The sequence below is a fragment of the Corapipo altera genome, unplaced genomic scaffold (genome assembly GCF_003945725.1).
Source record: "Corapipo altera isolate COAL_440 unplaced genomic scaffold, ASM394572v1 79, whole genome shotgun sequence".
NCBI lineage: Eukaryota > Metazoa > Chordata > Aves > Passeriformes > Pipridae > Corapipo > Corapipo altera.
This window is the reverse complement of record NW_020884927.1, coordinates 3,115,307-3,136,873: the sequence shown is the minus strand read 5'-3', so window position 1 is coordinate 3,136,873 and position 21,567 is coordinate 3,115,307. Positions and strand designations below refer to the sequence as shown.

The following is a 21,567-nucleotide window of genomic DNA, read 5'->3' as shown; positions in this document are numbered from 1 at the left end:
CCAGCGGCCCTGGAGCCGGGCCCCGCGCGGCGGTGGCAGAAGGTGCTGTACGAGCGACAGCCCTTCCCCGATAACTACGTGGACCAGCGGTTCCTGGAGGAGCTGCGGAAGAACGTGCACGCCCGGCAGTACCGCTACTGGGCCGTCGTCTTCCAGTCGGGAGCGGTGGTGCAGCAGCTGTGCAGCGTCTGCGTCTTCGTGCTCACCTGGTGGTACATGGACGCCGGGCTGCTGAGCCCGCAGGGGCTCTTTGGGGCGGCCCTGGTGTCCTCGCTGCTCGGCTACGTCCTGTTCGACGCCGTGGACGGCGGGGCTGGGCGGTGGGAGAGCGGGCGGACGCGCTGGGCTGACCTCAAGAGCACGCTGGTGTTCGCCGCCTTCACCTACGGCTTCTCGCCCGTGCTGAAGACACTGACCGAGTCCATCAGCACGGACACCATCTACGCCATGTCGGCCCTCATGCTCCTGGGCCACCTCATCTTCTTCGACTATGGCGCCAACGCCGCCATCGTGTCCAGCACGCTGTCCCTCAACATGGCCATCTTCGCCTCGGTGTGCCTGGCCTCGCGCCTTCCCCGTGCCCTCCACGCCTTCGTCATGGTCACCTTTGCCATGCAGATCTTCGCCCTCTGGCCCATGCTGCAGAAGAAGCTGAAGGCCCGGACGCCCCAGTGCTACGTGGGGGTGACGGTGCTGTTCGCGCTGGCGGCGCTGGCAGGACTGGCCACCATCTCCAGCGTGGGTGCCGTGCTCTTCGCCTCGCTGCTGCTCACCATCTCCTGCATCTGCCCCTACTGCCTCATCCGCCTCCAGCTGCTCAAGGACAACATCCACGGGCCATGGGATGAGGCTGAAATCAAGGAGGACCTCTCCAGGTTCCTCATGTAGGCCTGGCCTGGAGGGACCCTCTGCTGTGAGCAGTACAAAGGTCCTTGCTGGGGGACAGCTGTGGGCAGGAGAACACCTGACCCAATAAAGCCTCTCACACAGCAGCAAGGACCATGTTTATGTTCCCTTCAGCATCTGTTTCCAAACCTGACTTGCTTGGGTTTGGTGAGGAAAGGAGCTGAGCCTCGCAGAGCAGCTGGTCCCTGCAGCAGTTCAGGGTGAAGATGAGCAGGGTGGTGTCTGCTCTGGTCATGCAGACCCATACCTGAATTTGGGGGTGGGGGAACAGGGGGATGTGCATCCCCTGAGCAGAAACACCACTTGGAAACGCACATCTGGCTCAGATGTGCCCCACAGGCCCCCAGTGTGTGCACTGCGGACTTACAGCACTTCCCCAGGGGGCTGGAGGGGAAGGGGCTGGTGAGGGTCACTGCGGGCAGGGTGGAGGTGCAGGGTGGTGGGTGCTGAGGGACCTGCAGGACTGAGCACAAGGGCACCTGGGATGGGTGTGGTGCACAGCCCTGCTCACCTGCACCCCGACAGTCACTGGTGCCAGAATAGCCTCATGACACTGCCAGATACCACACTATCCTAAATCCTTTGGGAGAGGAGGGGATGAGAGGGCATGATGCCTTCCTCTCTTCTCTTTTTCCAGAGGCTAATGAGGCCTCGCTGCAGGGCCAAACCCTGATCCAGAGGGATGGAGCTCAGCACAGACCCCCATGGGTGCAATCCCAGCTGGTGAGATGCCACGCTGCTGGGACAGCGGGGGAGGTCTAACAAGATCTCGTCTGGCACCGTCTGTCAGGTGTCCGTCTGTCTGTCACCGCTCACACCGCAACAGAGGGCGCTCCTGGCAAACAAGTCTCACTGGAGGCCAGGCCAGGACAGCCGGACCCCGTGCCGGGAGGGCCTCCCAGGCACTTTCGCTTTCCCTGCTCCCATCCGGCACCTTCCCTCGGCAGCCCCAGCCCCCTGGAGCAAAACCTTCCTGAGCCAGCACTGCCAGAGGGAAGGGATGCCCATACTGTGCCCCAGCCTCATTGCACAGGGATACGTTTGGTATCACCCGGGTTTTTACGAAATTCTTCTCTTTTGGAAACCCAGCACTGCAGAAGTGCAACTTTCTGCTCGATTTACCCCAGCCCTGCGAGCACCAGGGGCTCATCCTATGGAGCAGGCGCTTGCCGCGTTCCTCGGGTTTTCTCGGAAATGAGCAACCCCCGGAGGAGTCCCCAACACCTCCAGTGCTTTGTTACAGCTCCTGCCAAGTGTTAAATGTTGCTGTTGTCGTCATGGTGACAACTACATCTCATTTTAGTTTTAATTAAAACCTGAAGCAGTTTGGAGCCCGTGCTCTGGTCTCACAGGGAACACAGAGTAGCCAGATGTCAGAGTCAAAATGACATTTTTTAGGTCTTTGGAAAGGAGACTGGGTTTTTTTCACAGGGAGCTTTCCCAGATTGCTGCTCAGTGACCAGCATGCCCCATTTGACCCCGGGATAATGCCAGTGTAATGCTGGCATCCAAAGCTGATTCACAGAGCCCACTGATAGGACACAGCTTGAGTGTAAATTAAAACTCAAATCTCACCTGCCTGGCCCCTGTCTATCACTGCAGAGGCTTCAAGAAAGCAGAGTTTCTGCTGCACCCATTCCCTCAAGGATAAATATTTCCTCAAAAATACTTTTCCCAAATTCACATTCTAAAACCAGCTCTGGGTTAGGAAAAGCAAACCTTGACCACCCAGACATTCCAGGTGAAGATGGGCACAGGCTGCCATCACCTCAGCTAGAGCAGGAACCCAGTGGATCACCTGTGCAGATCCCTGGGCTTTGACTGATGCAGCAGGCCCCATCCACCCAGCTCTAGGTGGATGCAGGCTGTGTCCCATCCAGCCCAGCCCACCACAGACAGATTCATCCCTGCCCACAGCCAAAGGCCTCTCTGCTCTGCCCAGCTCCTTCCCTTCATCTCCTCCTTACAATCAGTCACAGAATTCTCAGATTAGACTAGCAGAGCCTCAGTGCTCGCCCAGAGATCGGCAGGGAAAGGCTTAGCCCTCCCCCTTGCTTGCCCACACAAATACCCTGCTCTCCCTAAGCTGGGGATGAAAATATAAATCCAGTCCATGGCCTCGATGCACAGAGGAACACTGAAAGAGGAAAAAATGTGAGAGAGCCAGGGAGAGGAGAGGAGGAGACACAAAGGCCAGGCAGGGTTTCCCTGGGACTTCCCTGACCTTCTCCTGAGGACACATGCTCTGCAGTGCTGCTTAAGTTATTTAAGCTGCTGCATAAATGGCCATTATGGGTTTGTCTACATGCCTGAGGTCAGAGTATTCTCTACACAACAAAATTTTGCCATAACTCTATGCCCATCCAGTAAGGCTGGATGCCCTTTGGGCATTTGCTACCTGAGCAAAGCATTCTCTGACAAAGCCCACACTGAGACCAAAAAAAAATAGGTCCTCGGTTCATGATGCAACCAATGCATGGTAAGGAGTTAAATGTTGTTTTGCATTACAAGGAAGTTTCTTTCCCTTAAGTTTCTGAGTCCACTGAGATCAGTCCTTCAGTGGGACATTGCATTTGATTTGAAGCTGGCCAAACGTGTGTAACTGAAGTGGCTGGGGATAAGCCTCGCTCCTGGGGGAGCCGCTGACACGTGCAGTCTGTAATCCTCATCTACAGCCTCTGCTGCAGGGAAAGGCAAGTGTCAGCCACCCACACCGTGCTGTCAGGGGGCCATGTCCCTCCCCATGCGGGAGACTGGATCTGAGAAGCCTGGAAAGAGCAAAGCTTTAGTCCTTGAAGGTAAGATCCTTGTATCTCTTCAATTCCCACAGCAATCACTCAGTTGTTTTCAACTTTGTGATGTGAGAGGCAACAGCAACAACATGAATCATCAGGAAACCAAAACAGGATTCTGGTCCTAACCCACTCCCTGAAAAGCAGCCTTGGACACATAATGGCACCAGCTGGTGCAGCACCCTTCTCCTCCTCTACCTAGCCACAGAGCAAACACCAGTGAGAGCTGGAAACAGCACAGACAAGGTTAAACAGCTTCTTCAAAAAGTCTCTCCATGAGCTGATGCTAAAGAAGACTCCAGGGTTTCCCAGTACACCAGTACCTATGTCTTTCTACTTAGGATATTTTAGAAATGGCCACCAGCAACCCATAAAGTTTGGAGTCCTATTTTCAACAATATTTTTTTATCAAATATTTCCTAAGAAGGTAAAGATCTGTGCCAAGGGTTTACCACCATAAAATGTCCTAAGAAACAAGTTTGTGCCTTCCGGCCTAATGCCTGGAGGCCCTCTGGCAGCCGGGTGCTGTAGGCAAGGCCATTCAGCTAAAATATCATCTACCTTTTATTCATTGTTGGTTCATCTGTTGGTACCATGTCACACCCCAGAAGGAATACAGTGAGAACTTCCCCCAGTGCAGAACAGACTTTTAAACAAGCTGGAAAAAAAGCAGCTTGTGAAGTTCAGCCTGTTCCCATTCCCTCTTACCTGAAAGGTGAAGCATGGGCAGAACCTCCTCAGGAGCTTGCTGGGTACAAACACTGTTGCTTCTGTAGTAGTTCCCCAAAGTACACAATTCCTGAACTCTGCTGAGGTGCTTTTTGCCTCTCACCACCAACTCCCCACTACCCAGAAACATCTTTTTTGTGCTCCTGAAACAAAGGCTGGACTCTGATGCCCAGAGGTGCTTCCAGTCCCTACCTGTGCAGTGCCTCCTGATTTACCTCTGTGGTTTCTGAAATATCCCTTGTTTCTTTTCCTGTGAGAAAAAAAGTCAGTAAAACCCATCAGTTTTCCCTTTTCTTTCCAGCCTTACTCTCCCATATACTTCTCTGGCACCCTAAACAAGCACATCTCCTAAATGTTAAATCCCTGATTTTATCTTTCCCATAGACAGACACATTTGGAACCCCAGAGGTAGCTACTTACAGCTGTTTGAGCTCAGATGCTCCAGTGAGGGCAGCTTGCAAGGAATTCAGAGGTTTAGCTTGAAAAAAATGCTCAGAGCAGCTGCACTTTATTTATAACTGTGGAGATTCATCCGTCTAGAGACTGTTGCAATCTCCTCCTTTGAGTTTCTGCTCAGCCAGGTGCTGCTGCTGGTGTGTTAGACATGTTTTAGGACCCTGTTGGCTATTCTTCCTGCTAATGCTAAGCCAAAGCCATTTCTATGAAGCAATCCTGGTGGCTAATGAATTCAGAAGCAGTGCTGGAATCCCAGCAGAATGTCCGTCCCTCCATCCACCACCTTGGAGGGTGGGAGCCTCCACAGAGGCCAGGCAATTTCTTCCACAAGGTGTGAATGGCTCCATTTGAGAAAGAGTGGGTAGATCCTTGAGTGTAAAACCACCACACATTCCTTTTGTAGTCAGAATTTTATTTGCTTTACATCCAGGCTTATCATTGACATCCGAAAATAAAATCTTTCATTTACAAGTAGGCTAGTGCAAATTAAAGGTAATTTTGGACAAAAAAAAAATAAAAAAAGACCTTGCATGTAACACAAAAGAAATGTGTGTGTTAGGATGATCTTCCTGGAACAGCTCGTGGAGGTCGCCTAGGAAAAAAACAAAAAATAACCCAAAATTCACAGAGGGGAGAGATTTAAAACAAAAGGTCAAGATATAATAAAAATACTCATACACAAAATTATCTTAATTAAATGAGTTAAGAGAAAAAGGCACAGAACATGTATATTAAAGAAAAGAGCAAGAGTGAGATTAGAATCAGCTGGCCATCAGCACAGCCTCAGCTTTCATCCTCACCACTTCCCATCTGACTTGCTGGCGCCAGAGAACTGGGACAATCACATCACAGGTGTGGAGGTCGCTGGTCACAGGCTTTCTAATTTTCTTGCAGCAAATAATATCCTCTGGAAGAGCTCTTCCCCAGCCAGCTTTAAAATTCTCACCACTATCTGCTTCAAACACTGTTCTTGCAGTAGAGATTCTGATGAAATGGGGAATGATCAAACAGGATGGCCTGCAGGGTGGATTGGGGTATCTGGAGGGGACGTTGCTGGGAAAAGTTAAAAATGTGGGTGATGGCACCTGCCAAGCATAGCAGGAGACCCTTGGCAGCAATGGCCCAGTGAAGTGGTTGGAGAGGAGCAGACGCTCCTCCTGTTACCCAGCACAAAGGACTCAGCTCTGACCAAAGCTGAACCAAACTCCAAATGCCTGTAACCAAACTCCTGTGGGGTACGTAAGGTACTCAGCCAGAGGGGACACGTGTGACGCTGCTGTTCACTGAGGGGGAGTGCACACACTGCCCTCAGGAACAGCCACTGATGACACACCTCCAAACATTACAGCAACCAAGGGAATACAACGAGGGTGTTCCTGCTTTGCTCATCCCACCTTTTGCTCCCTACTTTCCCAAAACCTAAGGACCAACTCAGCGACTGCAGTGCTCCCACAGGAAGCTGTTGTGCCATAGAGACCATCTCCAAGCACCGACTGCAGCTACTTGGCTCATACTGATCTGAAGGAGGAACTGAGTAATCAAGACATCTGCACATTCATACACAACCACTTTAGGGGGAAATCCCTTCCAGACATAACACATACACAGGCACATTTTAACTCCAGCTCCCACTCTGGAGGACTCAGTCTAGCCTTCTGCTTAGCTCTGAATCTCCCCAAAACGTGCTTTCCCCAGCAATGAAGTGAATCCCAGGTACTGCTTGAAAAACATTCATCCATTTCCCAGCAAAACATCTCTGCAGCACTCCAAGCCCCTTGCAAGGGAACAGGCTGAATGTTTCCCAAAGGGTTACATCTTCCCTGTCTCCCCTTTAATGACATCTCCAGTGATCCAGATGCAACACACATCTCTGATAAATCCTCCCTGCAGTCCCGACCCAGGCAGAGTGTGGAATGCTGAGATGATGGTGCGAGAGACAGAAGACCACTCATGCACATCCAGAAAGTAATAATAAAAGCCCATCAAGAATTACAGTTTATTTCAGGTTCAGAAATGCAGCAGAACATTTTTACAGCAGGTGCATGTGATGCTCAGTAATGACCATGGTTTCGGGAATCGACTGGCTGTGCTCAAAGGTCAACACCAGGAACCATTTACAGATTATGAAACCAAAGGCAGATGTTTTGTCTCATATGAAGTAGGGCATTAACACACAGAGCATAAAAATCAGAAAGAAATTAAGCGTTTGCTTCTTACAAAAAGAAGTCATCGTTTACCCCGTCCTGGAAAAGTAAAGAGACAGCAGTAAAGCAAACGGCCGGCAAGACGGGACAAATCATAGATCAAGCAAGAGTGGAGGACTGTCTGGACGGGAGGAGCCATCGGTATCAGCTCGCCTGCAGACAAAGCAAGAGGAAAGACAGGCAGAGTAACATTCATTTACACAAGGGAGCTGTTCTACTGGAGCCCCAGGAGGATGTTCAGTGGCACAGTGGGAGGAGCTGTGCTGCAGGGGCACCAGCAGGCTGGATGCCTTCTGGTGGCACAGGAGCAAAGTAGGTCTGCCCTCAATTCAGGAGGTTTGGACTATTTTAAGACAGAAAGACAGAACTAGCCAGTAATCTCCATATGCTATGTGCATCATGGTTAGTGTAGCTGTCTGCAACAGAGAGGATAATATTTTCTATGTTATGCTTTAACATGAAATGCCATAATGTATAATAATGTATCTCCTTTAATATAATAAATAATCTACTTTTACAAGGCTTGCTCAGAAAGTGCAACAAGATCAGCAATAAAATAAACACACATTAACTATGTACATAAACCTTTTTGTGGAACATACAATCTTTTTAACCCTAACATGAGATCCCTTGAGCTCCAAGGCCGAGAGCTATTTATGGCATTCACAAGCTCCTCAGCTGTTGGTCAGCCATGGCAAGGTGAGGTGGAACATGTTTTCTATGCACAGACCCAGGCTGAGCCTAATTGCAATACTAGAAGAGCACCCTCCTGAAATTTAACAACTACGTCACCCAGATCATTATTATGTACCTCACATAAGATCAGAAACGTCGCTGTTGCTTAATTAGTGCTCCACTCCTCCCTGACAGTCTTCTGAGCTTTGCCAGAGGGAATCAAAGAAAGGGAGAGCAACCTGCCTTTTCTCTGATAGAGAGTTCAGACCTGGCTCATCCTGGGTAAGTGGGTCTGCAGAGGGGGCAATGGCCAGTGTGAGAAGCCAGTCCCTCTAGCAGATCCACAAGGTGCTCATCCTGCTGTCCTTTGGGCAGGGAGGGAGTTGCTGCCAAGGCTGCTCCTCTGAGAACAAGGGACAGGACTGGCACGACTCGTCAGCTTCAGGAGTGAGCGGGACAAACAAACCCATTCCAGGCACTGCAGAGCAGGAGGAAGTGGGCCAAGGTTGGAGGACAGTACTTACTCAATTGGATGTGGCAATTTCTTGAGAAGCTCTTAGTGTTTTTCCTAGAAACAATTCTACATAGTTTATTCTGAAAAGCATATACGCAAGAAGAGGTGAAATTATTGAACTCTGGATCTGTGCTCACAGTTATTTATTAACCTGCACACCTAAAAGTGTTGCATTTAGGGCACAGGGCCAGATTTAGATGTGATCTGGATGAGGATGCAGAGGAAGGAGGGCTGTGCAGCTGTGTCCCACGACCTCGGCATCGAGCACAGAAGCAGATGGTGCTGGCGCCTCACTGCCTCCTCCTCCTCTTTTGGGTAAATCCACCCTTGAGAGCTTCATTTACAATTCTGCTGAGAAATACAGTTTCTTGGGGGGCAGAGTTAAGGACAGTGCTGAATTGTGCTACCTACTTCCTTATGCTTGGCAGAAACAGTCATTAAAGTAAATTAAGGAGTCTCAAGTACAGAGAATTTAAAAACATGTTTTTAGGCCAGGATCTCTGTCATCTAATTGAGGCATTACCACCCTCGAGTTCTGTGTAGCCACACTGGTCTGAATCACCTCCTAGAGGTGATGTCTCTTCCCACTGACCAAAGGGGACCTTGGACAACAAAGCTGAGTGTACGGGGTATGGTGGGATAAACCCAGACCACGGTCTTGCATCCACAGCATGGATTGAGCTGGAGGAGACCTTAAAGTTCATCTTGTTCCAGCCGCCCTGCCATGGGGGAACACCTTCCACCAGACCAGGTCGCTCAGAACCCCATCCAGCCTAGTCATGAACATTTCTATCACTGAATGAATATAAAAATTTGGGATTAAAGTCACTTTCTGTGGCTGAGGCACTATGCTTGGCTTTCTATCAGCAGGCAGCTGCCAGTCAGTAACAGAGATCTGATAAACTACATACAGGTTTGCTTGCAAGGCAGCAGCATGGACTGCTATGGCTATTTATAAAAATATATCCAACAGATGCATTACAGGTTACAGCAGAGAACACTGAGCAGTGGAAAACTGTGTAGAACACAAGAAAAATCATAAAAATATATGTTTTCTTTTTTGTAGTAAAAATCACTATGACTGTAGTTGTGTTTGTAACCTTCTTCTTCCTTGAAAGCTGATTCTGTGCACTTGGTGTTGGAGATCTGAGCCTGTTCCCCAAACAAACACCAGCCACTTAAGCAATTTCTGAGATCACCAAGATGCTGGTGCTCTGACAAACTCCATCTTCACTGTGCATCAGATGTGACCTCTACACTCCCCAGGCATGTCTCACAAGTATGAGGTTGACAGGAAATTAAAGTTAAGCTAACATACAAATCATCATGCTTTCCCAAGCATGTCTCTCTTATGCAAGCTGAAACACAATTTGCTGCAGTGGTGAGCACAGCTAATCAGCAGCCTGGGAATATTTAATAGGCTAAATCCCAATTGGTTGTTGCTCTTTGATTGGATTCTTCCTAACCAAGGGGCTACAGCATACTGGAGCCCTACATGCAGTTTCAATAAATACATTTATTAGACTGATTATACTGAGGGCCTTTGAAACCACCAATTGCTTTGCCTAGGGATCTGTAACCATAATTGCAATAGCAGCAATTCACATTTTCTGAAGGAACAAGGCCAAATTCCTCTCTAGTTTAATTCTCTTAACTCAGTAAATTTTAAGCTTTAAGGGTGACGCTGACCCTAAGTGTTTAAAGTGAAGTAATGCAGTTAAGACAAAAGGTTTTTATAACACATTAATATATAATGTGCAAAACAAGAGGCAGAGAGGACCTCTGCAAGTGAGCAGCTGCTAAAATAATCCATTGCCAGGATGCACAGCTGAGCACTTCCAAGAAGCTAGATGGATAAAGCAACCCTAAAACAAGGTGTGCAGGACCAAGTGATCCAAAAAGAAAATATTCATACAGGGGGAACTTTATCAACTGGCACGACAAAATATCGCAAATATCTCAAATCCAAACCAGACCCTTGGGAAGCTCAGCTGCCAGTCTGGGCCGGAGCTCTGTGAATTGGCTCACACAGTGGGCAGAGGAGTGGTAGCCCATGTCCAGCTGTGCATATATGTATATATCTGTATCTATATCCCCTTCTGTTCCATAAAATGGCCAAAAGCAGCGCTCGGTTCCCGGGATCCTGCCACACAGCACATTTATACGCACTCACATATGCCCAGGGCTTCCCTTGAGTGGGAGTGTAAGTGTGAGCAAGCACTAGAGGAGGACAAAGCAAGCTAGGACACACTGCTCTGTCATGTGCTGGCTCTTCAAACCACCCTTTCCCATCCTTGCTGCAGGGTCAGGCAGCTCCACACCAAGCCCTGTGAGCTGGGGCAGCAGCCTGGTCCTTACCAACCCAACCAACCTGGCATGTCAGCTGCCAGTGTGGAAATAAAGTGAAACGTGCTGTCCCACACACACCCTTCTTGTTTAACAACAACCCTTAACACTAGACTTTGGATAAGGAGAATTTATAGGAGAAGCAAGCTTCTTTCAAGGGAGACATGGAAGTGTGGGGCCTTCAGAAGAGCTTGGTAAGAAATCACATGGCTTTTCTTTGCCCAGTTTATCCATTACAAGAGAAAATTGGCATAACTCTAATTCTAAATGATAGATAACTTGGAAGGTACAAATAAAAGCAATATTCCTTTCAGATAAGAGGAAAAAAGCAGGAGATCAAATCAACACATGCACAAACATACACAAAGTCAAGCCCTCCATTTGCTGTAGAGGACAGTGAGCACAGTTGCCTGGGTGAAGATACGTGTCAGTAAGTTAGCTAACACCAGTTATTGCAAAAGGAAAAGTCAAGGCAGCACAGACCTTCCCAAAACATTTAAGACCTCATAAACAATGCAGAATGGACAGAGAGTATATTGGTTACTTGCCTATAGATGTCCATACATGCGACTATACATTGGTTATTGCGACAGTTATCAAGCAATTTGTTCCACATATTTGGTTAACAATGAATGACATGCCAGAAACTCCTTTTAGTCTAACAGGGATGAGTCTAACGGACGAATTACAGTGGGCCGAGTAGGTGAAGGGGGTGGTCTTCGACTGGAGAGAAAGAGAGAAGAAACAATAAGCACAAACACTGAGAACAAAGCTGGCACCATGTTACAGGAACATGCACATGCTCGTACACACGACCATCTTATTTCCACGTACACTGAAGCACAATGTCCACAAGCATCCACAGTAAGAAAGGAGGCAACGGGTTTGCCAGGTGTCTACCATGCCTTAGCTCCCTCACCCACCAGACCAGACAGCTCTTCTTGCTGATCCACAGCCTGGGCGTTCTCCAAACATAGTTACCTTCTTGTGCCACGGAAACCATCCAGGGAGGATCATTATTCCCATTTTCTTAGGAGTCAGTCCCAGCCTGGACAGCCACACAACAGACTTACAGGAACGTTTCAGAGCAGAAAACAGGACTGAGGAAAACAGCCTGCAGTGACTTCAGCTGCTGTTTGCAGAAGCAGGAAAACCTGCAGCTTCTTGCACAGTTGGGCCAACTGGAGTCACGTCAATGTGCCTGAATTTGAGGCACAAACTTCAAGCTATATATCAATGGCCAGTTATGAAAATGCCAGTTTTGGCTGGGGCTGCTGGACTCATTCATTTACCACTAATGCATTCCTCTATCAACTTCAGGGCTAAGGAGTCACAGATTTTTTGGGAAGGCTTATGTGTCTTTTTTCCATTTTCCTGTGTACTGCAAACACCTACATTTTAATTCAGACTGTGTCATCATTTGGTAAGAGTCCACAGTGCAAGAGTTGGCAGCAGTATGATCTCCAAGCGCATCCCACCTGGAGTCCAGGCTGAGACCTATCCCTCCTTCCGTCCCTCCCTTATCCAAGGATGACACACCAACTCTGCTTGAGTGGCAGACAGAGTCTCTCCAGTAGCTACTCAACACTTTACCTTTTTGTGTGCAGGAACACTGTTCATATCAGTGCTGTGTGGAGGCAACTCCATCAGTATAGTCACAAAGAGTATTTTGTTAATGCTCCATTCCACCTGGGATAAAACACCCCACCACTGAGCAAGGCCTATGCAGAGTCTGAGCTGACAATACCTGTTTGGCCTTCAGCGCCTGCACCACTCACACAGTTCTGCTGGCACTGCAATCTGTATGTATAAATTGCCCAAAGAGACTGTTCCTTAGCCAGCTATCCAGCAGCGTTCCGTTGCTGCAGTTATCCCAATCCATCTCTTACAGTGCTTTTGCTCCCCATTTTCTTTAGTGGGAAGCACCAACTTTATTCTTAACCCCAGCCCAAGTCACCATGAGAGCTCACAGCTGAACCCAGGCTCTCAACAAGGTCAGGAGCCCATGGCTCTTCAGTTCCCATCAGCTTCAGCAGAGCTCATTAATGGCTCACACAAACTGTGCAGCCCCTTCTAACCTGTCCTCCACCTGTGAAAGCAGGGACAGGTCTGGCTCTGAGGAATATTACAAAGGAAACGTCTCATTCTTTTAAAAGCTAAACTGAAGATTAAAAGAATGTAATGTGTTAATCTTCTCTGAACTGGAACAAAATATAGGAGACAAACTTATACTTGACAAAAAAAGTCTCACTCGGCTCAAAGTGTGTCTTGAGCCACAATATTCTCTTTTGGTGAAGAAATGAGAATTTTAATCCCTAACATACAACAAATACAAAATACGCCAACTGAAGCATTCAAGTAAATCAACAAGCTAAAAAAAAGGCAAAATATAATTTCTTCATGGTGTATTTTTCTTACAGGAAAAATGTTACTGTGTTAACCATTGTTTCTTGTGTTGCTCCAGTGTAGGTCTTCTGGACCCATTTCCAAAATTTGTAGTTTCATAAAGAACCACTTCTAAGGCTCTGCATTTCTGCTGGGTTGCATTAAATTATTCCTTTGTTGAAATGCCTCACATTGCATTGTTTAGAGCTTACTGAAAACATCGTATCATGTGTATACAATTTACAAACAAGGGAAAATGCATACAGCTGTCTTCATATCAAATTTAAAAGATGCAAGCCCAAACATGCATTTTAATACCAGGTTGAATGCAGCACACTGGATTCAAATAATGTAATTTAGCCAAATTACTATTTAACACAGCAGGATCAGAAACTGGAGAGCACAGTGGGAGGATTTCCTGGACATAATCAGTCAAACCAAACCTGAACCAAAATCAGGTCTGAGCCCCATTTCCTCCCTGAACTAGAGTTGGTATTGCACTCCGCCCACTGTTTTGAACTTTCATTCAAGCCCAGTGCAGACCTAAATAGAAAAATTCCCCATCAGCTCTCCTTCCCAATCCAGAGTACCACCCACTACAAGGAGAAGATGACATCCCCACAGGGACCCTCTGTTCTCCCCACAGCACTGCCCGACAGGCAGGTCTGCTCAGCCAGGGGACCCTTCAGAGCCAGCCACGCTCTCTCCCAACACTTCCACTATGGATACCTCCCAGTGGAGACACATATGTATCTGGGATGCTCTGCATACAAACGCTTGCATGTGTCTTCCCACTGGGCATGGATGTCCATGAGGAATGGGCAGACCTCTCCTTAGCTCCAGCCCCTCAAGGGTGCTGCCTGCCTCCCAGCTCCTTAACCCACCACACTGTGACTAGAGGAGTGGGACCTCCACCTGGAGATCACAGGTGCCTTTCAGAGGAATAGCAGATGTTTGGAAAGGCAGCACTTGGGAGAAGACCTGCAAAAGCACCATTCCCTCCAGCCCTGCTGCTGACAGTCTCCTGGGCTATGTGCAGTTCCCTGTGCTGGTACTGCAGTAAGGGGGACCGTGCTCTCGAGTCCCTGGGCAGAACACAGAGTGGAGCTCTCTTGCATCATCTCACCTTCCCTGGCCACTGGCACACAGGATCAACTGGCATGAGCTGAAGCTCAAGTCCAAGTGAAGGAAAGAACAAGCCCAGAAGTTACAGAATATTCTGAGTGGGAAGGGACCCACAAGGATCATTGAGCCCAACTCTTAAGTGAATGGCCTGTCTCTAGATTTCCCCGTCAGTGTGTCAGGTCATTCTGTGACCGTTTCTACACTGGGAGTAGGATTCACACCTTTTTTTTTTGCCCCTAATAGGAATCTCAATCCCAAAGACAGGAGGAGATGCCAACCTGCACATCTCTTGCCTCTGCCCCGCTCCTTTACACCCTGAGCAGTGGCTGGGAGTGGACGTGCTCCACGGGATGCAGAGATGCAGGATTGGGCCACCTTGAGATAACAGAGCCAGCAACCAGCTTCTGGGCGCCTACAGAAAGTGCAGCTCTGAGTGAAGCTCTGAGTGGTTTCGGCACCATCGCTTCCCGAGCAAAGGGTACCAAAGGAGCGCTGCCAGAGCCTCCCAGCGCGGAGAACGGGAACTACAGAGCGGCAGGGGGAGCTCCAGCCTGCCCGGGGACCGAGCGAGGGAAAACCGCGGAAAAACAACCGCCCCCGGATCCCTGCTCCGCGCTAGCTGCCATCCCAGTGAGTAAATATGTGACTAAGCCCAGTTCAATGTTTAGTCTGAGGCCAGCACACGATAGCGGTGCAGACGGCCCGGGCCGCGGTTCCTCCGTGTTATCGGAGCGACTCCGACGGCCCGGGAAGAGCTCCCGGTGCGGAGCTGTTTGTTCCCAGGCCCCGAAAGGCGGCTCCCGCTTCATAGAAAGTTCATCATAAAAATGTCCCTGCTGCGGGAATTCCGATTTGGTTATTGTCTACAGCATTTCAGCGGGGTTTTCGAGTTCTGGGACCTAGCCCCGCTGCCTGGCCCCTTTAACTCAGCCTTCTTGTCTTGGGGGGAATTGAGGTTGTTGGTGTTTTGGTTTGCTTTTTTGGGGGGCGGGGAGAAAAAAAAAAGGGAAACAGCGTTTCTAAAAGTTAGTGCTAAAGGGGCAGGGGATCATAGGTCCCCCCGGGGTTGAGTGAACGAATCTGCAAAAAGAATCAGTACTTCTAACTAGCACACATTAAGCAGACGTAAAGAATTTACCAATGAAAATTGTGGACTAAGTATGTATTTAATAACTCCCTGATGTTGCTGCAGAGACTCCTCCTTTGAAGAGCTCAGTGGGGTTCTGAATGGAGGGTAGCTCTCACCCCCATGCAAAAACTTTTTTAAAAAAGGAAAAGTTTTACATTTATTTTTAACCTAAGCAGCACACCCAGTGTTTCCAGTTTTAAAAGAACTCCTAAAAGCTTTAGCTAGGCAAACGCAGAGCAAAAGAAACTAAATAAAGCAAGTCTAGACTTAAAATTCGATCAGAAACATATGGGAGTTCTTCAAGCATTTGCTTTTTGAGAAGTGCTATCGCTCCCCACACAGAGTCCACAAAATATGCTTTGAGTAAAGCATGGCTGTAATTACCCGCTCAGAGAAGATGGCTTCTCACAGCACAGCCAGCGCACTGCTAAATAAAAGGCTTTCATTTCCACTTACATTTTACATTCTTGTTTGCTTGTGACCACCAGAGAACACTTGTGGAAGGCATGCACATAACTATATTTTACGATACATCCTATAGATCTGAAATTGTGAACAGAAGTCCATTATTCTCTCCCTTTTCCATGGTCCTGGTTTCCCTATAACGCAGCTCTCTCGGAGCACCCTGATACGTTACACTGTCTTTGCAGAATTTAAGAAGAAAATACTTACACAAAATTTCTAAGCGGCTTTAAGACTGACTGCAGGCAAATTTTATTTTAGGTGACAGTACAAATCTGGATGTGAGGTATACAGTAAGGGGATAAAAGAGTGACTTACTTTAGGTGAGGAATAAATCTAGTTTCCTGTTTGGGTGATTATTTAGAGAGACTAAGTAGCTTGGTCTTGGGATACTTATAATGCCTTGACTGATTTTATATTCATACTGTTTCTCAGGTTTTCTCTGTTTCAGCAAGATCCTGAGAGAGCCACACCCCCTGCTTTTCCTGGTTGTTACATCAACCTAACTTTTATACTGTACCTCTCAACCTCCATCAGCCTTTGGATTTGGAAGAAAATCCAAACCAGAAGTGAAACAACTCTAGCCACCATGGTTGAAGAGAGGCAAGACATTGTTTGTAGATCTAATTAGTCTTCAGTCTGTGCATGCATAAAACTCTTTTTGTCCTACAGCAGATGCAGAATGGCTACTGTGGAGCCTCCCATTAACTCAGGAGCCAGAATCTCGAGTGGGAAAACCAAAAGGAGGAAAGGCACTTGATACTAGTGTCACAGGTCACAACAAAGCAGGAAAAGCAGAAAAAGGATGATGACATTAGGAGGAGTAAAGCAGGAATTATGGACAAGAATCAGGAGGAGATGATGATTGCAGGAGAAATAAGAAACAGCACTCAGTAGTGATGAAAGAAAAAAGTAGCTGGGGGAATATCTGTCTGAGATGGTCCCTTACCCGAATGCAATGGTCCAAGAGAGTGGAAATTTCTCAGATTTGTTTCTCTACTGAAAAAATGTCATTTTGTTAAACGTTAAATGTCTCTAGTAAGTCCCACAGGACTACTGTCAGCGGGCAAGTCAGGAATGGAAGCCCTGAGCCACACAGCTCTTGAGGGGGCATGATAGTCCTGAAGTAGTTCTCCAGCTGAACACACGTGTCAGGCTTACAAATGCACAGAGGGCGTGCTGAGACTGTACTGGCTCAGTTGTACACACAGCTGAACCTCACTATTTCACACTACTTCAAATGACCCAGCTGCACAATGCTCTGTCAGTGGAAGAATTTTTGTGCTAAGTGTAAGCAAGTTAAAGTTATTAGATTATGCTGTTTTATCAGATACCTATTTCTTTCAAGTGAAAGAAACAAAAAGTAAGAGTGAATGGGAAGAATGTGTCCTTCCACTAGCCACCACTACACTGCAGCAATATAAATCTCCATTAATTCAAATGCTTATACTGTTTGAAAGCATTTGGGTTAATGAGGTTCCACTGTGCGTGATTTAACTTAATATAGATACTCCTTTAAGAGGCAGTGGTCCAAAATATGATGCTTCACCAGAATAACTTATTATTTACAACTCAAGCTACATTTTCTATATGACCATCATAAATTAATGTCCATCACACACACATACAAATAATATTTGTATGTTTATGTGAGCGCTGCATTTTCATTAGTCATTTCAGGGAATTAATATGTCATTTGGAAAACTCAGCTTGAGTAAACAAAAAAAAAATAAATTCAACAGAGCAATCAAGAGACACTATTATTCTTAAGAAACTGCGTGTTCCTGTTTGCCCTTCAGCAGGGAACATGTCAAATAAGCAAGTGTGCAACATGTTCATGGAAGACTGGCTTGACCTTTCAGAAACCCGAGGTCAGGATGGTCAAGAGGATCAAAACTGCCCATGGAGGAAGAGAAAGTTAGGAGTGGTGAGTGATATGTTCAGAATGCTGTTCTACTTTCTTCTGTCCACAGAAGATAACAACAGAAGGGCCACAAAATCAGCAGGAAGAACATCTGATCTTTTCACAGTAGCTCAAGTCCTGTGCACTGGTCTGTGTGTAGCTGCTCTGTTTGGCATCAGACTGAATCATGTACTGTATCCCTGAACACCACATCTACTGCTGCCCACGCTGCTATTCCTACTCAGATTTGGCCTTCCTCTGCCTTTTTGCCTCTCTCCTCTTTACTTACCTTGGTGCAAGAAGGGAGCAAATGTCGTGGTTGTCACCTCCAGCTGGAGTTGCACCTCTTCTTGTCCATGACAACAACTAACGTGATTATCAGTGTCACTGTTGTTAATGTAACCCTGGAGGGCCCTCATTCAATAATGATCCAATACAGCTTGCAGGGGACAGGAGGGTTTCAAGGACAGCCTTTCAAGATGCCTGCAGGTTCAAGAAGTTCAAATCATCAATGCTTTCTCTCCATTTACTGTCAGATGTTTTCTCTTCTAGCATAAGGAAGGCTAGAAATGCACTGCTATTCGCCCACTCTTTCAGACAAGGTAGAAATTTCCTGCTCAACACCCTCGCTCTAATCCTGCACAGCCTTCATGGCAACTGTTATTAAACTACTCCATTATGAGATTAAATAATTACTGGGGACAAAACACATGTTCAGGTTTCTGTATTTCTGTCAAACATTTGCTATTGTTTGACTCTACTTTCCTTTTTCAGCTTGAGAGATGCTAAAAATAAAAACCACTTCCTTCTGCTACAGTATCTTGAAGAAAAAAGCTGATGCTTCCAAAGCAGGCTTCCACTGTGATTGAGGACACTTCTTTTGACTTTTTTCAGGTTCCTCTTTTTCTGCCTTCCCCTCTCTTGCATCATTTTACTCACCCTTCCCCATCACACAGGACTGGTCTACACTAAGATCCAACCTGATCTTCTTTGCTGAATTTTGAAAGTAACTTGCAACAGTCCCAATCAAATGGATCTCTCCCAGTTCACCCTGTTTTAAAAAACTTTTTTTTGTTGAATAAGGCAGGAGCAAGTAGCTTAGGATCAATGCTAAGGATAATCACAACTACCTGAGGCGCGATAAATAAGATCAAACCTAAACTCCACATACAACCAGTGATTCTTCAGGTAATTTTGTTCAACTGCCACAGTGTACTGCCCATCAGAAAATTCCTAGACCACTGAAGATACAGAGAGCCTGCCTCTGGCCGATGAAAGAAGATGCTGATGGGAGTTAGAGTCAGTGCCAGCAGATGTGTGTGGCACATGCAGTGTGTGGCATCCCATGAACTTTGTTTTACTCCATCTTCAGGACAGTCATCTGGAGGAGAGGTATATAAAGGAAGGCAGTAACAAAATCCTATTGCTAGTCTAAAAGAAAGTCATCTTTTTGGGGGCAGCAGTCAGTGAAGCTCCTGGAGCAGAAATGGAGACCCTCCTGTATCTCTGACAGCATTACAGTTCAGGCAACTGAAGAATCAGTCCTTCAGTGCAAATGCCATTCCAAATTTCTCATACGTTCCATATTGCAGAATTACAATGAGACCACAAGAGTTGCTGTATTGTTACTTTTTACATGTTCTTACAACCTGCTGTGACCTCCCTCCAATATTTATCCTTGTTCAGAATGCTACTTCATTCATTGCTTCTGTTGTCCCTGCTCATTGCAGGGAGGTTGGACTAGATGACCTTTAAAGGTCCCTTTCAAACCAAACTATTCTATAATTCTATTCTATGATTCTATTCCACGACTGAAGCTCCAAGATGACCCCACATAAGATGACTGGTATTCCTCAACTGGTTTTGCACATGGCAAAATATGGCCCCAAGTACTGTAGCTCGTGTTACAGCTACTGCCGCCAGGCAGTTAAGAAAGATTGCCAAATATTGCATTTTATGGCTTGAAAACTTTAAAAGAAGACTGAAATGCAAGGAAGACAGATTTACAAAGATGGCAGGGAAGGGAAGGGGTAAGCTGGAAAGAAACCAAGACAAGATGGTGAGAAGGAAAGGAGGGAATACAAGGGGAAGGCAGACAAATGGACCAGGCAGGAAACCAAGTGAAGGAAAAAGGTGAAAGAGGAAGCAAACAGTATGGTCAAGAAAGGGGCAGCGAGGGAATGGCAGAAAAAAGGGAAAAGAAAATCATGAAAAAGGAGCCAGTGGAGGAGGGGGGAAATGCAGAGCTCCTTTCTAAGAGATAAGGGAAAATAAATGGAGGCTGCTGCTTGAAGCAGCCAGCAGCAAAGTAACATATTACTGGGTGTGCATTTCAACAAGAAATGTACATTAGACGGGTAACAAATTACAGAGAGTTGTCTCCCCCCTGGGCAGAAATCACAGAAAGAATAACTGATATTCTCATAAGTCTTGTGATTTTGGGGTCTTTGGACAGGCAGAGTTGGAAACATATGGACTACAGAAGATCAGTATCCCCTCCTTGAGGGGCTCTGGCTTTGCCTCACCCATGTAGCTGTATATTCTTTTGATCACAGACATGAAATACAGAATTAAATTAAATTATTCTTTGGCTTTATTTTCTCCTGAAATTCAGCAGGATTTTGGAATCCCTCCATATAACACTCTTGTCTCTTTGTTTGCATGAAAACACTCCTAATTGCTGATTATACTTTTTGAATATAACCTTCACTGAAGATAATCAAAGAGGACACATGGATGCTGGACAGAGCTGTGCTCTTCTGTTTGGGTGTTCAGACTGAGATCATCCAAGTCAGCATGCAAATGCTCTAAGGTGGGCACTTACTCATCCTGCCAGAAGAGTTTGGTGCAATGGCTATTGGATTCCTATTTATATTCCATTAAAAAATACAGCAGTAAGCTTTTAGGGCTGCAGGGTCAAACTTTGAGGAGAAAGAAGATTCCCAGGCTAAGGCAGAATAACTCTTCTGGTCTTATATGCCTGTGCACTAAGACAGATTTTATTCAGAGGATCATGTGCAATTTTTGCAAGGGATCCCCTTATCATTCAATGCATTGAAGGGTTAGACATTACATTAAATCTTTCCAAAGAACTCTAATCCATAAAAATCCATCACAGAAAACATACTGAATGGCTGATATTTGGCAGTCAGGTGGCAGCCAGGCAGTAATGCTTTCTGCAGCTCTCCTGACTTTGTCTGGAAATTTCTAACTGCAATACTGTGAGGTAAAAGTACTTCTTTGTGCTGGTTTGGCAGAAATATGTAATGATGACTTACAATGTAGATTAGCTACCAACACAGCAGGTCATGTAATTAGCCTGGATGGCTTAATAAAAGGTAGTGCAGAGCCCCCATCAGCCCTTTCACGCTGGCTGGCGGTGGGTTGGAGGAGATTGTAGGGACAGCATGTGGCTGATCACGAACAGCACAACATGAATTCCCTCTCCACCACTTGCCTCACATGTAAAGACCACCCCCAGCCCTTGGGGACCAGCACCACATGCCTGAGGGTGACATGTGCTCAGAGCACCCATCCTAGGGTTTCACAGAGTGGGGTCATTTATGTTTTGATGACAAAGTGAGTAATGATCTTCGGGGCTTTGTTGGCAAAGCCTCTATGAATCCCCAGTAGCACTGCAGAGCAGGACAAAGGGAGAAAAGGGGAGCACCCTCCCACCCCCACAAACACCATGGGCTCTGCTGCCAGGAGAAAAAAACATTTCCAGTTCAATTGTCTTCCTCATGGCAAAGCTGAGATTCACATTAAGGGCATTTAAAAGTTATAAATCAAAGCATCCACAGTAGAACTTCAATTGGTCAAGATCAGCCTTTCCACACAGGCAGGCAAACAACCATCATGGTAAGCTCTAGTGCCTGCTTAAAGCCATCTTACCAAAGCAAGCACACAGCTGCATTTTCTTTCAAAATACTACTGTAGCC

The 21,567-nt window shown here is 46.8% G+C and overlaps 2 protein-coding genes across 10 annotated transcripts in view; one reads left to right on the top strand and one right to left on the bottom strand.

Annotated features, from left to right (window-relative positions):
* Nucleotides 1-1,004, top strand: PIGC (phosphatidylinositol glycan anchor biosynthesis class C; the record flags this gene model as incomplete). The annotated part of the gene is made up of 1 exon (XM_027658355.1): nucleotides 1-1,004. A coding segment is annotated over one exon (888 nt), but the record flags the coding sequence as incomplete, so codon positions are not given.
* A 4,244-nt stretch (nucleotides 1,005-5,248) lies between these two features.
* Nucleotides 5,249-21,567, bottom strand: part of DNM3 (dynamin 3) — a 171,236-nt gene continuing 154,917 nt past the window's right edge. For 6 of the 9 annotated variants that reach the window (XM_027658453.1, XM_027658455.1, XM_027658456.1 and 3 more), the window contains one exon: nucleotides 5,279-11,345. In XM_027658453.1, the coding sequence (XP_027514254.1) occupies nucleotides 11,276-11,345 (70 nt within the window). In that variant the 3' untranslated portion in view covers nucleotides 5,279-11,275. Of the gene's footprint in view, nucleotides 11,346-17,915; nucleotides 18,110-21,567 lie in introns of all 9 variants that reach the window. The other 3 variants (XR_003530162.1, XM_027658458.1, XM_027658454.1) reach the window with 3 other exon arrangements.